This window comes from Desmodus rotundus, chromosome 3 (genome assembly GCF_022682495.2).
Source record: "Desmodus rotundus isolate HL8 chromosome 3, HLdesRot8A.1, whole genome shotgun sequence".
In the NCBI taxonomy this organism is placed as follows: Eukaryota; Metazoa; Chordata; class Mammalia; order Chiroptera; family Phyllostomidae; genus Desmodus; species Desmodus rotundus.
In genome coordinates, this window is record NC_071389.1 from 142528914 (window position 1) to 142544469 (window position 15556).

Below are 15556 nucleotides of genomic sequence, written 5' to 3' on the forward strand. Positions count from 1 at the left end.
GGGGCTATCACTGGGGAATATCATAGTCTGAAGGGACAGATTTGTATGTTTTAAAGCCCACGTTGGCTGCAGTGGAGCTAGATGATCACTTATGAATATTAACACGTAAGTCTTAACGTAAATAAGCTCACTAAGTCCCTCTTTCGAGCGGTATTTTGGAAACTGACAATATTGGAGAGATTAAGGATTAAAATCAGGTCCAGCAGTATTCGTGCCGCCAAGATCTCAGGCAGCTAGCCATCTAGGCTGATTCCAGGCTGATTCCTTTCGCCAACTGGCAGCACGGCAGCCTTCTCCACAGGAGAGGCCACAGACTACCGCTGATCCAGTGCCTCCCAGATGAGAGCTACAGCAACCGGCAATGAAATGGGAAACCTCGGCGGAGTGGTTAAGAGCAGAGGCTTTTGAATGGAACAGACCTGGGGTTGCTGTTCCAACTCGAGTTGCACTGCCAAATACTGAACTTTAAACATGCCTTTCTGTTGTTTTGTCGTTTACTTAAGTCTGTTATATGCACAATGGCGGTAACAAAAGCCCACTGTAATGTATTGTTACAAAGGAAGTTACTTTATTAGACTTTTAAACAATGCTTAAGTGATGGAATCATTGTAACAACAAACAAATCTATTCACTTCTTACAATTCCAACCAGTTTTCCCATGACTAACGCCAAGGTCCTGTCAAAGTTCCTTACACCAGAAAAGCCCACAGCTCAAAGCTTATGAGAGGAGTGATTAGCTGAGCCCAAGGCATTTATTTACGAATTTTCCACATAATTGATACACATTGAAATACCAGCGTTTTCTTAAAGGTGAGACACTTAAGAACCAATTTGAGTTAGCATTGAAGATTTAAATAACCTGTTAGGCACAGAACTAAACCAGGCATCATAAAACCCTGGTGGTTACAAAGTCAAGTCACACATCTTTTTTTTTTTTTTTTTTGCCTCGATGTTATCTCATCTGTTAACAGTTGAGATTCACCCTTGTGACAATTATTTGGGCGCTTGTTTTTGGAACTAAGTACACCTTAGTTCCACAATACAAGTGAGGTAATTCATGATGGAAATTTCCTAATTGCTATTGTGCTCTGGGCAACCTCAGGGAATGAAGATAGAAATTATACATGATCACATAACATGAAGTTTAATTTCTATTACACTCTTAATGTCCATGTCTTGATTTCTCATAGCTCTGAACACATGTGAATCTTTTGAAGGACCTTAAAAAGAGCCCGGGGAAAGCAGCAGATGTCTCCTTTACATATGTGCAATTAACAACAGAGTCACCATAGCTAATATCAAGCCTTCATGTGCAGGTACTACAATAAGCTCTTTTCATGTTTAACTTCCTCAATTCTTAGTTGTGAGGTAGCTACCATTATTTCTCCTATTTTTAGATGGGGAAACTGTGGAGGGAGAAGTTAATTTGCTTAAGGTCCCAAAACCAGTTACTGGCGGAACTGTTATTTGAACCTACTTAATCAAGATCCCGCGCCTGTGCTCTTGACCACTATGCTATGCTACTCATTAGTATACTTTGGACAATTAGTGCTATTGCAATAGTGTAATTATCTCCCCCACAGTACAAGGGAACTTATCAACAAAACCATCAGCTTTCGCTCATCTATTTTTAAAAACATCATTATCGAAGTTTTACGTCCCACTGATCTAGTTTTACCATTAATTGTCAACTTAGTTTAATACCTTTATACTATGATGTAAGGAAAATGTTTAAAATCTCTTCTGGAATTGACCCCAGAAGGAGATTTATGTTCACAATTATTTTTTATTATTTTTAAAAAATATTTATTTTTAGAGAGAGGGGGAGGGAGAAAGACAGGGATATGTACACAATTTAGAATACAATTTTAGGAAGTTTATATACCCCTGAAGTCCGTCCACGAAACCCCTAGCAGCCATATTGGCCAAAGGTTAAAAAACCCCACCCAACCCTCCCCTACAATCTTACTTAGACTTTTAGAATTTAAACTTAAGTGACTATAGTAATTGTGCTACTCAGTGTTGTCCCTCTTAATTTTCCAATACTATTAATACTATTGTTTCTCCTCTTACTTTCTTACAGTCATGAATAAAAATAGAAGAAAGGGGAAGGTCTTCTACTAACTAAATGGGCAGCGCCTACTTATGAATACCATGAACACATAGGTATACTGTGCCCTAAGTAGGTCCAATAACAGAGGTAGAACATATTGGATTTTTAATTCTATCAACAGATTCACACAGGCTTTTTTTCTAGGCCGTTTTTTAAAAGCGTCTATTTAACAGAACTAAGTTGCACATAACCTTTTAGGAGCATAATACAATTACATAAATCATCTGTAAGCTTGTATGTGCAATCCTTTAAATGGGAAATCAGGGAGAGGTAAGACAAAAAACTAAGGCTAAAGTATGTGTAATAATTCCAAAAAAGACTTGGTAAATTCACTGTGTAAAATTTATTTATTTTTTTTATAAAAAAATGTATAACACAGGCACCTACTCTTAAATCAGTTAATTTACGAAACCATTCTCTTTTGTAGAATACATATTGGCATCGAAACATTTTAAAGAAATGTAAGGGCTATCTACAAAAAAGTAGTTTTGATCTTTGTAGTTCCCCCATAGTTTGAGTCTGCACACATAAAAGAAAAATTAAATTCTCAAACATTTTATATTCATTCAGCAATTTTAAAAAAGTACACTGTTTTCCTGCTATGGTCTTTAAGAGGACTTAAAGTTTCAAATAAAAATAAAAAGGTACTAGGATAATTCTGCTGAATCATTTAACAGCATTTTTACATAAAACAATTTGAACTGGCATGCAAGCCACTTCTCTTGTTGCCACATACCTGTATTTAGGGAAAATTACACACATTTTACAGAAAAATCCCAATACATACACATACTGCAATAAGCTCAAAGCCAAGTTAAAAAGAGCAGTGTGAATGGCACACAAAACCTGCTTCTTTATAAATTATTAACTGGAATTTCTGATCAAAAATCCTGATTATGAAGTAGGCACAGGGAGATCCAGTTCTCAGGGCTTCGCTCTCTGGAAGAACATCTGCGAATAAAGCATTAGCACAGTTAGTACTGATGTCTGAAGGCACCACCTTTCACCTCGAGAATGGCTCTAAGTGACCGAGTGCCCGCTACTCTTTTGTAAAACCCAGCAGATATTTAAAACATCTCATATCATACATCCACACACTAATACGAGAGCTTTCTCTTTTGGACGATTTGATAAAGTCTAGAGATAACTTATGTTGGCAACACTCTGCTGAGAACCTGGTGAAAATATGGAACGGCAGCCGATGCTGTGAGGTCCAAGCGACCAGAGGAAAACAGCTCCTGACACGTTATGCCGACTGGCATGCACCGTCTAAGTTAACGCTGAGAGATTGAATTTTGAGGAATAAACAAGTCAAAGCCAGAGAGCAGTTGTTATCCCTTAAGGGAATTTCCTATTTGATTATAAAAGGTACTTTCAGCATTTGAGACTATGAACAAGTAGGCAAAGGCTGCGCTAGGCACTGGCCCCGTATCACACAGCACAGTCCACAGGTACATGCTAAGAGAGCACTAGAAAGAGAAAACTGTAGGCAGTAAGCTCATTAAGAGTAAGAAGTGTATTGATCATTGTATCCCCAGCTCTAACAGATCAGACATTCATTTAACAACACATAGTCTACTGACAAGTGGAGAGAAAAGAATGGTCACTATTTGAGCAAAAGAAAGCCTTATAAGGAGGTCACGCTTCAGGTAAGCCTAGAAGAATGGGTAGAGTTCATGAAGGAGTAGGGGCACTAATAAGGCAGAATTTCTGAAGAACAGCAAGAATGGTAAAAGACCATTCCTGTGAGAGAAATCCAAAGATCAGAGTATAAAAGGAAAAAATCCCTGAATGCCAAACTAAGAAACATGAACTTATTTTTAGTCAACAACAGGCTTATGAAAATTACAAGGGAGGGGAATGAATTTCAGGTGACTGTTCAGGGTTTTCAAACAGACCTGATTGGCTAGGACAAGAGCAATGAGATAACAAGCCTATACTAGAGACAGAAAGGAAGGGACAGCAAGTGGGTGAGGAGGAAAAATCAGCAAGGTCTGAGGATCAGTCAGGTATGAAGAGAATAGGCATGAAAGAAGGAACTTCATTTTTTCCAATTATCATTGACTTAATGCTATCACCATAGAGAAACTGGGCTTTGGAGAAAGCTATTTGGATACATTTACGTTTGTGGAGCATAAGCCTGCTACAATGTACATAGATCTGTTACAGATACCTCCAATAGAGGGTTACAATTTTGGGGGTCCTTCAATGCAGTCTTATCAATCAGGTATTTAATGGGTTACCATCGTAGACACTTTGCTTTTATGAGGAAATGGGAGTGGGAGAGTTCGGGACGTTAGTTATAGAAACAGTAACTCTCAACATTCCTCTCCCAAAGTCTCTTGTCAGTTGAGGCCAACAAACTACCACTACTGGGGAAAAAACTGACAAGGGAAAGCTCAGAGCCCAAGTCAAAGGATGGCACACTTGTCTACTCAGCAAATTCTAAATTCTACTGAGTGCCTTGGGCAAAAGAACTAGGCAGCTGTTCATTAAATCACCTGCTACCAAGACACTTAGCACAGTGCTTTCTCCTTAGATTTGCTGGATGAAGGTAGTAAATACAAATAAAGAACAGTTCCGCATCCTGTCACACAGTAATTTTATTTCCCACCCACGACCTCCTCGTGGGCAGGGAAAGTCACTCACACTGGCATTTGCAGCAGGGGGCGTGGCACCTGTCCCGGAGTACCAAATGGCTGACTCCTTAGGCAAAAGCAAGACAGTGCTGTCTCAAAAATTTTATTATTAATGTAATACTAAATAAACATTTGGTACTTCCTCAAACTTGGAGGGTTTTAAAAAACTCAGTGATTGTACAAATATATAAAGAGCCTTGCTGGCTAAATGTGAGAACTCTGCTTTTTGTCTGTTTCACAATTCATAGTTTCAAGACAGGATATAACCAAGTAACTCATATTTCTGTTTCTATATTTTTAGCTCCTTCCTTTCAACCCAATATGGGCAACTGTTCGTAAGCATTACTTGTTCTCCCAATGCTCTAGTTCCGATTTCATTAAATCATGAAACTGTAGAAGAAAGCTCCATTTTCATACCAAATGCTCAGGCATACACACATTCAGTGTTTTTGACTGTCTGTGATGGTTCACTTGAAAGGGGTTTCACAGGAAGACTCTGAAGTGTAATATCTATAACTATATGTTCTTAGAAGCAGGTTTCAGAGCAAAGAGATCCCAAGGTAAGTAACAGTTGGTCAAACTACAGTACGACACAGTATCCTACGATATACACTCTCTCTCGGCTCCGAAACGTTACACACTTATACGAAGATAGGTAAGTTTTCCAAATACCTACCTTTAAGTAGTTTTTAAAAACTTTAGCATCAGGCTGCTGAAGCGCTTGACAAAACTCCTGGGGGGCCAGAAGGAGAGGAAAGAAGAAAATGAATCTTTCTATTAAATTCATAATTCAAATGCACAGCACTGTTTTGAAATTGTGATAAAAAAGCCCTGGCTGGTATAGCTCAGTGGATTGAGTGTGGGCTGCGAACCAAAGGGTCGCCGGTTCAATTCCCAGTCAGGGCACACGCCTGGGTTGCAGGCCAGGCCCCAGTGGGGGCCACGTGAGAGGTAGCCACACATTGATATTTCTCTCCCTCTCCTTCTCCCTCCCTCGCTCTCTAAAAATAAATGAATAAAATCTTTAAAAAATAAAAACAAAGAAAATAAAATTGTAATAAAAACATAAAATTGACCATCTCAACCCTTTTTATGTGCACAGGACAGCAGCGTTAACTATATGTACACTGTTGTGCAACCGGTACCTAGAATTTGTACGTCTTGCAAAACTGAAACCAAGCCCATTGAACAATTCCCTTTCCCCTCTCCAGACCCCAGCCTCTGGCCACCACTATTCTATTTTTAAGAGTATGACTACTTTAGATACTTCATACAAGTGGAATTTTGTAGTATGTGTCTTTTTGTGACTCGCTCATTTCATTTAGCAGAATGATCTCGAGATTCATCCAAGTTGTAGCATATGACAGGATTTCCCTTTTTAAAAGCTGAATAAGAGGCCGGCCCAAAAGGGTGTGGGGCCACCCTGAGCTCAGGCCTTTCCCCGCCTTGGTTATCTGGCACCTCCCAAAGGTCCTGGCTGCCGGGTAGTGAGGGAATAAACAGAAGTAATTGCAAAAAAAAAAAGCTGAATAATATTCCGTTGTGTGTATATACCACATTCTGTTATACACTCATCTGTCAATGGACATTTGCATTGCTTTGAATCTATAGTATTCACAATTTATCAAAGTTAACCTGAATAATTCCTCACCAAAAAGGTCATATAGTATTCGCAAATCTAATACTTGTCAGACAGGCTGCTTTCACTTTTGAGAACTAGGCTCTCCTCGACAAGGCTGATTCATGCCTAAGCGAGAAAAACTACCTTACCATGGCTGTCCTCATCCAGTAGGGAGCTGAGCAAAGCCAGGCCGAATGAAAAAAAGTCTCTCCAAAAGAAATCTGCCAAACACGTCGTCAGAAGGCATCCGAAAAAGGGACAACTGGGGTGCCTTATCCTTCATAATCAAATGATTAGACAGAAATATCTAATAGAAATTGTGCTTCATTTAGCAATCTGGGAGAGTAATAGCTATTCAAAATCAGACGACATTTCTGTTTTGATGCACATTAAGATCACATGAGTAATCAGTAATTTCTTGCTTGCATATAAAGTATTAGCTTACAAGTAATAACTGAGAAAATTCATTAATATCTCTCAAGTTAAAGATGATGTCATGAGACCATAAATTCACTAAAAATGAGTTTTATGATTACTCACATTTAAATAAGAGCTAGCTGACTTTTCATTTAACTTTTCAATGCCTCTTATAAAAGAGCAGTATAAATCACCCTCTTATACAACATTATAAATCACTGTTGATAGGAAACAATTCTTAGAATCTACACAATAGATTCTAACTCTAGCTTTTTCTTTTTTAAAGATTTTATTTGTTTGTTTTTAGAGAGAAGGGAAGGGAGGGAGAGAGGGTGAGAAACATCAATCTGTTGCCTTTCTCATTTGCCCCAACTGGGGACCAAACCCACAGCCCAGGCAGGGGCCCTGACCAGGAACTGAACCCGCTATCTTTTGCTTTGTGGGGCATTGCTCAGCCAGTTCAGCCACACGGGTCAGGGCTCTAACTCTAGTTTCAATCAAAACCTTGATACCCCATTAGATCTATGTGTTTGTTATAGGACAAGAAGTCTGGGTAAACATATGCTAAGAAAATAACTAAATGCCATTAAAAAATGACTAGTAGTGCAAAAGTGATACAGTTTTCCAGCCTCTTACCTCAAAATACAGTTTCAGACTTACAAATTAAGCATGGATAAGCTTGGCACATATAAAATGAACTACCTGGCACAAACCTTCAGGAGAGATTCATGTGCCCTGGTCCCCTTTGGCAGTCTGGGGTAGCCTACTGAACCCATTTCAGAATGTTTTAACACATGAGATTACAAAGGAAACTAATAATGGATTATGGTTATCAAAAATACTTTGACATGTGGTAGAATACGACCTCCGGACTCGGGGAGCAAGGTCTAGTGGCATCTCTTCACTCGTAACTGCAAAATACTGATGAGTGTACACAATAGTTTGAGATCTTTGGAACTAGTGGGATACAAAAATATTTGTGTTTTCTATTGGTGACAAAGTCACAGCAATGTGAATACTACTGTGATACTACACAATGACAGGAAATTAAACTTCTGTTCAAGGTTAGTGAAAAGAAAAAGACAACTGTTCCCATTCATTTTCGCAGACCCTCTCAAGCCCTGGCACTTGCTATCCTGTACACAGTAAAACATCAAGTTGAATGCAGTGTGGCGCTCTTGCATCAAAATAGAGATTGCACCACAGTCACATTTCTTTAGTTAAATTAACAGGAAAATCTGCTAGGATAGCTCTTACCTGAATTATCTCTGGAGCTACTTGCAAAGAAGGCAGGTATTCTTGTTGAAGATACTGAACACATTCTGGGCCCTGAAAAATGAAAAGATGATTAAATCAGATTATTCCTTGACACTAATACATCTTCAAAAGAAACTGGAACAATATATGTACACTTTAAACACAGTAAGGTGTTGTGACTAGGAACAGACTCTGAAACCAGTTCCTTTGTTTTGAAGCCTGACTCTGGCAAATTTCTGGTAACTTGAGCAAGGTACTTAACTCCTTTGAGCCTCGGTTTCTCCATCTAACAAATGGAGTTATTGTGCGGATTGGGTGGGTTGAGAATGTAAAGCTTTAGTATTTACTACAGGTTAACATTCCTAATTGTGTTAGGCCATGTTAAAGATTAAATCAATACTCTACACGCAGGAGGTCACAATGCAAGAGCCTTCCATGCACTGGAAGGGCTGGGAAGAGAGGTGCTCCTGTCCCATCCACCGCTGGGTGGACACAGGGTGGCTGTGGGTACACGAGGCCTCTTGGTGGTGCCAGAGTAATGACCATCTTTAGAAACTAAAATACAAGCAAGAAAGAACAAAATGATATGCTAGGAGGTAATAGCAGTAAAAGCACACCTTCCTTTTTCTGCTCACAATCCAGGGAAAAGGAATTTAGTAGCCAGGTGAGGAAACCAGGACCCAGAAAGACTGATTATTTGCCCAGTCTGCTGCTGGTTAAACCTGCACGAAAAAGCAGGTCACCTGATTCCTAAAACCAACGTGCTTCACTGCCATCTTCTAGACTTCTAGATGCTAAAAACTGTAACAACAGTTTTCTGGGGCACTTTGGGGGTATGTTTGGTGAAGGGAAGACAGAAAAATTCCACAAGCTAACTCCTAACTCCCTTACCCCTTCTCAGCAACTACAATGGAACTTAGGATACAATTTGAAATTGGTTTTCCTATAGCACAGTGTTTTTGAGCAAGTGGTTTCAAGGAAATGTAATAAATCCAATACTTAAAAAATAAAAAAGCTAATTTCACTTTTAAACTTGAATCTGACTTAAAGGCTTTGATATGTTGATGACCCCAACCGGGTCCAACTGATAGTAACATTTATCAAAGTGAAATCAATCCATTTCTCCTCAATAACATTTCTTGCATTAGCACCTGATTTCCTGTTTAATGCTACTGCTCCTGAATCAAAGGGTGTCTTCATGTCTTTTCCTTCTCCCTTGATTTTTGGGCCCTCTGACCCAATGGGTCTAGGTCACAATTTACCCTTCAGAGGAAGCCTCTTCCCAATTGAGAGGAGGAAACATTTCACTGTGAAAGTTTCTCAGATCCCTCCAACACTCCTTCTCACCTTGGTCTTCAGTTTCCTCTCCTTAAACTTAACTGCCCACGCACTGCTCATTATCTCTTATAACCACTGCAATCACTCAAAAATGGAGTATACTTGATTTATTTATTTTATTGATTCTACTATTACAGTTGCTCTGATTTTCTCCCCTTGCCCTCCTCCACCCAGCACCCCCTATTCCCTCAGGCAATCCCCCCACCATTGTTCATGTCCATGGGTCACGCACACAAATTCTTTGGCTACTCAAAAATGAAGTATAGCCCTGGCTGGCATGGTTCAGTGGATTAAGTGCCAGCCCGTGAACCAAAAGGTTGCCGGTTCAATTCCCAGTCAGGGCACATGCCTGGGTCGTGGGCCAGGTCCCCAGTGTGGGGTGTGTGAGAGGCAACCACACATTGATGTTTCTCTGCCACTCTTTCTCCCTCCCCTCCCCTCTGTGTAAAAATAAAATAAATAAATAAAAATGTAAACTAATAAAGTATACTTGTTTTAATGTTTTTTAATTGGGAAAAGTAAACTTGTACCTCAAGATGAAATCAAGTGAATGAAAAAAAAAAAGAACAAAGCAAAACATTTTCAAATACAACATTCCATTTGATTCAATTCTCTGTATCTAAATGAGAGCTTCTAAGGACAAGAGAAATAGTTCTGTACTGTGAATATCACTCTTACTTTTTTTTTGGTCATTCCTCATCCTCCTTGACTCTCTAGCACCCAATAATGTCAACCCACCTGCTCTCTTGTGACGCTTCCCTTAGCTTTCATACCTTTGGTTCTACTTCTAGTTTCCTCTTGATTCTTAGCCAAGGTGCTCTCTGTCCTGCTCTTACAAAGTCTCACTTTACCTTGACTAACTACATACTCGGGACTCCTAAATCAGTACTCAGTCCTAACTGGTTCAGGCCCATATTCCAAACTGTTCTCTGAGTATTTCTTCCCACCTAGGTATCCTAAATTATAACCCTACTGCCTAGTGACTTCCCAACTGTTCACACAGAACACACCTAGGTCCCATTTCAGTTTTTAGCTATTGCTTCCACATCCATACTTTAGCTAAACATGTTAACGCTATTTTCTACCATATCTACCGTACAATGTCTTAACTTTGCCCAGAATGCCAGCTCCTCCTCTTTCTAGCTTAATACCTCTATATTTAAGGTCTACCAAAAAGAAAAGAAAAAGAAAAAGAATGTAAAAAAAAAAAAAAGAAATGGCCTCTTTCTAATGGCTTTCTTAGGTTGTTCTCATAGGCAAAGCTGCTCCTTTATCTTTAGTCCCAAAATACTACATTTAATACAGGTCTATTAATATATCTCTATGAAAGCTCATCTCTATAACCCAGCCCATTAAGCTACTTATGCACGGTCTTCCCTGCTTCTAAATAGGTTCTAAATAAAGGGGAACTTTTAATTCACCTTTATACAGCTCCTCTGTTGCTCCCACAGACCTAAAACACATAACCCTTACCCTATAACACAGAAGGCATAAAGAAAATGCAACTGAGTTGAAAACTCTTCAAATCCCTTATCAGAATCAAAAAATCAAGTGCAAATGAGGAATGGGCTCAATGGAGACTGATGAATGAGAACTCCTGCTTTTTTAAGGGCGAGGGGAGCTGCCGCTCATTAGCTGACTGCAGCTACGTGGGGGTGCCAGTGCTGTGCTACATCCTGGCTTTGAGAGAAGCTGGAGACAGGAATTTGTTTTTTTAAAAACGTAACTGAGTTTTAAACACTGGCAACCAATTCAACTTATTGAAAAATGCTGTACAGGACAAACGACACACCAGCTCGATTCAGCCCCGAGTCACTTATGATTTACACAACTGATTAGACTGACAAGAAAAAACTGGATACTCTGAAGTAGTGAAGCGCTCTAACCATCTGCAATACTAAGAAGTTGGAGAGATCTTGTTGCGAGGAGCCTACTAGATCGTGAAATCTGGAATTTGATACTCTGTTTTAGAGTCTTCACATTCTCTGTCAGATGAAAACATAACTTTTGATCTTCTTGTTGTCTATAACAGGAAGGACAATAATGGATACTGTACTCCTTCAAACCCCAAACAGGCAGGACTGAAGTTAGTTAACTTTTATAAGAGATACAGCTTTCAGAAATAAGTCAAACACAAAACCGTAACAGACACACGTGTGAGATGAGAACGAGCGGGTGGGCAGTCCCGAGCTTACCCTTTTGAGATGAATTGTTTTCAGCGTCACTGCACACTCAGATAAAGCCTGTGTAAAACAAGTTTAAGAATTTTAATATAATGAATTCTTGGTTACTGATCCAACTTCTTTTTAATTTCCCTGACCACTAGCTCATTAACCTTCAAAGGATGGAGGGAGGAAGGGGGGAGGAAGGACAGAATGGAATAAGTAGGTTGGATAGAAAATGTGAAAACAGAGAAATGCTGTCTTAATGTAGTGAATAATAGTTATGAAGTCCAGCTCTCACTTGGTTGTGGGGAAGCGAGTAAAAGGCAACTGCTTGATATTAAGCATTCTGAAGATCAGATTTGGGGAAACCATCATCCAAGGAAGAGAGAGTTAATAGTTAGAAAAAAAACATTAAGCGTAAGTTTTAGAATGAAAGTAGTAGGAAACTAATAAACTTTCAAGAATATTAGTCCTGTGTACACTTTCATGGTCCTAGAAAAAGCTGGTTATTAAAATTGTAGGAACTGGATTTTATACAGTCAACTTTAACATCAAGATTTAGTAAGAATCCACAAAAGGTTCACACAGTATCATTAACCTTTTAAAAATGAATCCTAATGTAACACAATCAACCTGGCACTGAAGAAGAAATTGCGAGTTCGAACACATGAGATCCACACAAGGTAAACAAAGGTTCCTGGGTGCTTACCAATACTGTCTGTGCATCTGCCAGGTCAAAGGTTTGTTTTAAAGGTGCTAGGAAACATGCGGGGACAATGTGCTTATAAACAAAATCAGCAAATCCCACTGGTCCATCTTTACCGCCTGTCAAGAGAATTCAAATTTTCATCTTATATAAAAAGAAAGTTAAATTTATCACTCGGGACAGTTAACTCCCAGCTCCTGTCTATTGTTAGGACAAGGGCTCCATTTCGTCTATAAGAGTCTTAGGAAGCAGGTTGGGGAATGAATTTAAAAAAGAAATCATCTGCCGTGGCTGGTGTGGCTTAGTGGATTGAGGGCTAGCCTGCAAACCAAAGGGTCACCAGTTCGATTCCCGGTCTGGGGCACACGCCTAGCTTGTGGAACAAGTCCCTAGTAGGGGGCATGTGAGAGGCAACCACACATTGATGTTTCTTTTCCTCTTTTCCTCCCTCCCTTCCCCTCTCTCTGGAACTGAACAAATAAAATCTTAAAAAAAAAAAAATCATCTTACCCCAGAGTTCTACCAACTTGGAGAGGATGATAAAACATGTTTTCTGTGCAATTGGATCTGGGTATTCGACCGCCCCTTGAATCACAGTAACTAGAACTCGTTCTACATTCTCTGCACCTGAGAAGAAAAACACTCGAGTTTAATTGCTAAAATAGCTAGAAAGGCAACCCGAAGCTCTCATTCCATATACAGTAACAAGACAAAAGCATTTACAGAGTTGATAAAATCCCTCAATTTTTATTAACTGTGCTCCTTAATTTTAAGCATAAAACATTGAAAAATCACTATTCCCTTGTTATCCTACCCTCTGGATTTCCTATTTTGCCAAATTCTCTATATTCCCATTAATTTTTAATTTCAAAAAATGGCAAATTGACCAATAAAACTCAATGGTCGGATCCATTCTGGCAGTTGCCACCACGCTGTTTGTCCTAGAGGACCAACTGCAGAATCCTGCCTTAAGAAACAGGGAACTGAACACCAATTAACTATTCGGTCTCTACTTGAAAGTAATTCTCTCCTTGAAATAACGAGCTGTCATCCTAGGGGCCAACACACATCCCTCCAAACGTTTAGTGTTTACGTCAACTAGTTCTTGCTCACATAGATACAGAAACGTGACAAGGACTTCAGCAGACAATTCAGGCACCACATGCATCCCCACCTTGATTTGCTATGACTTCGCTCATTCCGCTGCCCGTGACGGTTTGCAGGAAAGCAAAGTAACTCCTCCGCAACATTTGCTTCTCTAAAGCAGCAGACTGGTCATTTTCTTCCGCTGGTCGGAGCAATACTTCGAAAATTGCATGAAGCAAAGGCATGAACATTTGTTGTAAAAACGGAGATACCTGTATCTGAATATAAATATTGTTACTTCAGAAATGAGTAAAAAAATTATTATGAAAGTTAGTAAAAGTCCTGTATTGCATATTTGAAAGTTTCTGAGTTGAGTAAATCTTAAAAGTTCTCATCACAAAAAAATTCTGTAACAATGTCTAGTGACAGCTGTTAACTAGCCTCACTGTGGTGACCATTTTCCAATATATACCAATACTGACTCATTATGTTCTATACCAAAAACTAATATAATGCATGTCAATTATACTTCAATTAAAAAAATGAATACTGATAAATATAACTCAGAAAAAAACACGTATTAAAATGTTTCTTCAGAATTTCTATTTAGGATAGATAGATATTTACATCAGTTAGCAAATATCAAGGTTAAAACAAAATCTACATGGCATATACATTAAAAGCGTCAAAATTATTCAATTCAACCCATTTCCTACAGTTCAAGATCCAGGTTAAAGTAATAGGGAGTTGGAAATTGTTGGGAACCGCCCTGTCTGGTTTCAGAAGCTGTAAACCCCCATGGTTAAGGCTGAGTGAGAGACCTTGGGACCATAAGCCACTAAGGAGACAAAGCTTATCTTCCTAGGGGCACCACCTCTGCCCTCTTTCACTTCACACTGCTTGGCCCCAGGCGGATGACCCGTTAGCCAATGATGGGTAAGATTCCTCAAAGGAGGGACGACCTAAGACAGGCATGGTTGCAAGGGACCCTCAGGGAAGGACTTGGGGCACTATAGAAAAAGGGGGTGAGGGACCTTGCCCCTTGGCTTTGACACAGCCTGAGTCCTCATTCTGCCTGCAAGCGGTCTCCTAATCTCTTGGCTGCCTTACTTCCCCTGCCTGACTTAAGCCTGAAACAATGCCGGAGGTAGATGGGGCCCTGTGCTGGAAAGGGTGGGTTCCCCAGGGTGATCAGGCCTAAGAAAGAATGCATAAAATCCTGTGAAACCTGCTTTGCTAATACCCTCAATTTAAATGATAAGGATTCAAGCATAGAATGAGTTTGTTTCCCCAAAGTTTTATGGCCCTTTAGTTACCTGACCCTGACTCAGAATAAGCCCTCATAGTTCTTTGAATGTTATCTATTGTTTGATCCTTACTGCCTGACAATGATTGATGAGCTTTAACTGTATTCCTACGCAAATTAAACCCAATAAAAGCCCATTGTGAAAGAGGCTCTTGGTCCTTCTCCTTTGAGAGATCGGCCACCTTTCCTCCCCAAGCAGGTATGTCTTGGTAGATTTATTCTCATCTGCAGTGGATAGGGTGTATGTGTGTGTGTGTGGGCGGGGGGGGGGGGGAGGGCTCTGTGGGCAAAGCTCCCCCACAGAAAATACTTCACAATTAAATACTGACATGTAATATTTTCAATTTAAATGTCAAGAAATGAATTCTATTGCTAAATTATAAATGCATTTGTATGACTGGGCTCTCAAGCTTTATATGCCACTTGGTAATTCTTAACTTCTCTATGTCTGTTTCTCATTTATAAACTACAACACCTATCTCCTAGGGTTTTTATAAGGATCGAACGAAGTAATGTGCAGGCAAATACTTAGAACATGTTTTAAACATAGGCACTGTGTGTTAGCCGTTCTTATCAGACAGCTTACACAATACTTGACTTAAATCTCCTTGTACATAAAACTAGCTTTAACACTGAATTACTTTTACTCTTGTGTGGGCACCCAAATTACAATGCTTTTTATTTACCTCTTTAGAAATTTAGTACTCAAAGCTGTTTTTATTTACTTTTCTAAAACAGCAGACTAATAGTTTTCTTCTGCTGCACAGGGCAGATAACGTCCATTGTTATTGAAACATCTATTAAGCACGTCCTACGTGTCAGGGAGTGTGCCAGATACCTGGGATGCTAAAAATACATGATCCATGCACTCAAGTAACTCATATTTAAATAAAAATAAACTAAGGGGG

At 39.4% G+C, this 15556-nt stretch overlaps 1 protein-coding gene across 2 annotated transcripts in view; it reads right to left on the bottom strand.

Annotated features, from left to right (window-relative positions):
• Positions 1-2437: 2437 nt before the first annotated feature.
• Positions 2438-15556, bottom strand: part of XPOT (exportin for tRNA) — a 39873-nt gene continuing 26754 nt past the window's right edge. For both annotated transcript variants that reach the window (XM_045184670.3, XM_024576252.3), the window contains 7 exons: positions 13431-13620; positions 12767-12883; positions 12260-12375; positions 11581-11628; positions 8048-8119; positions 5429-5485; positions 2438-3064 (listed from right to left, as the gene is read on the bottom strand). In XM_045184670.3, the coding sequence (XP_045040605.2) occupies positions 3038-3064; positions 5429-5485; positions 8048-8119; positions 11581-11628; positions 12260-12375; positions 12767-12883; positions 13431-13620 (627 nt within the window). In that variant the 3' untranslated portion in view covers positions 2438-3037. The remainder of the gene's footprint in view (positions 3065-5428; positions 5486-8047; positions 8120-11580; positions 11629-12259; positions 12376-12766; positions 12884-13430; positions 13621-15556) is intronic.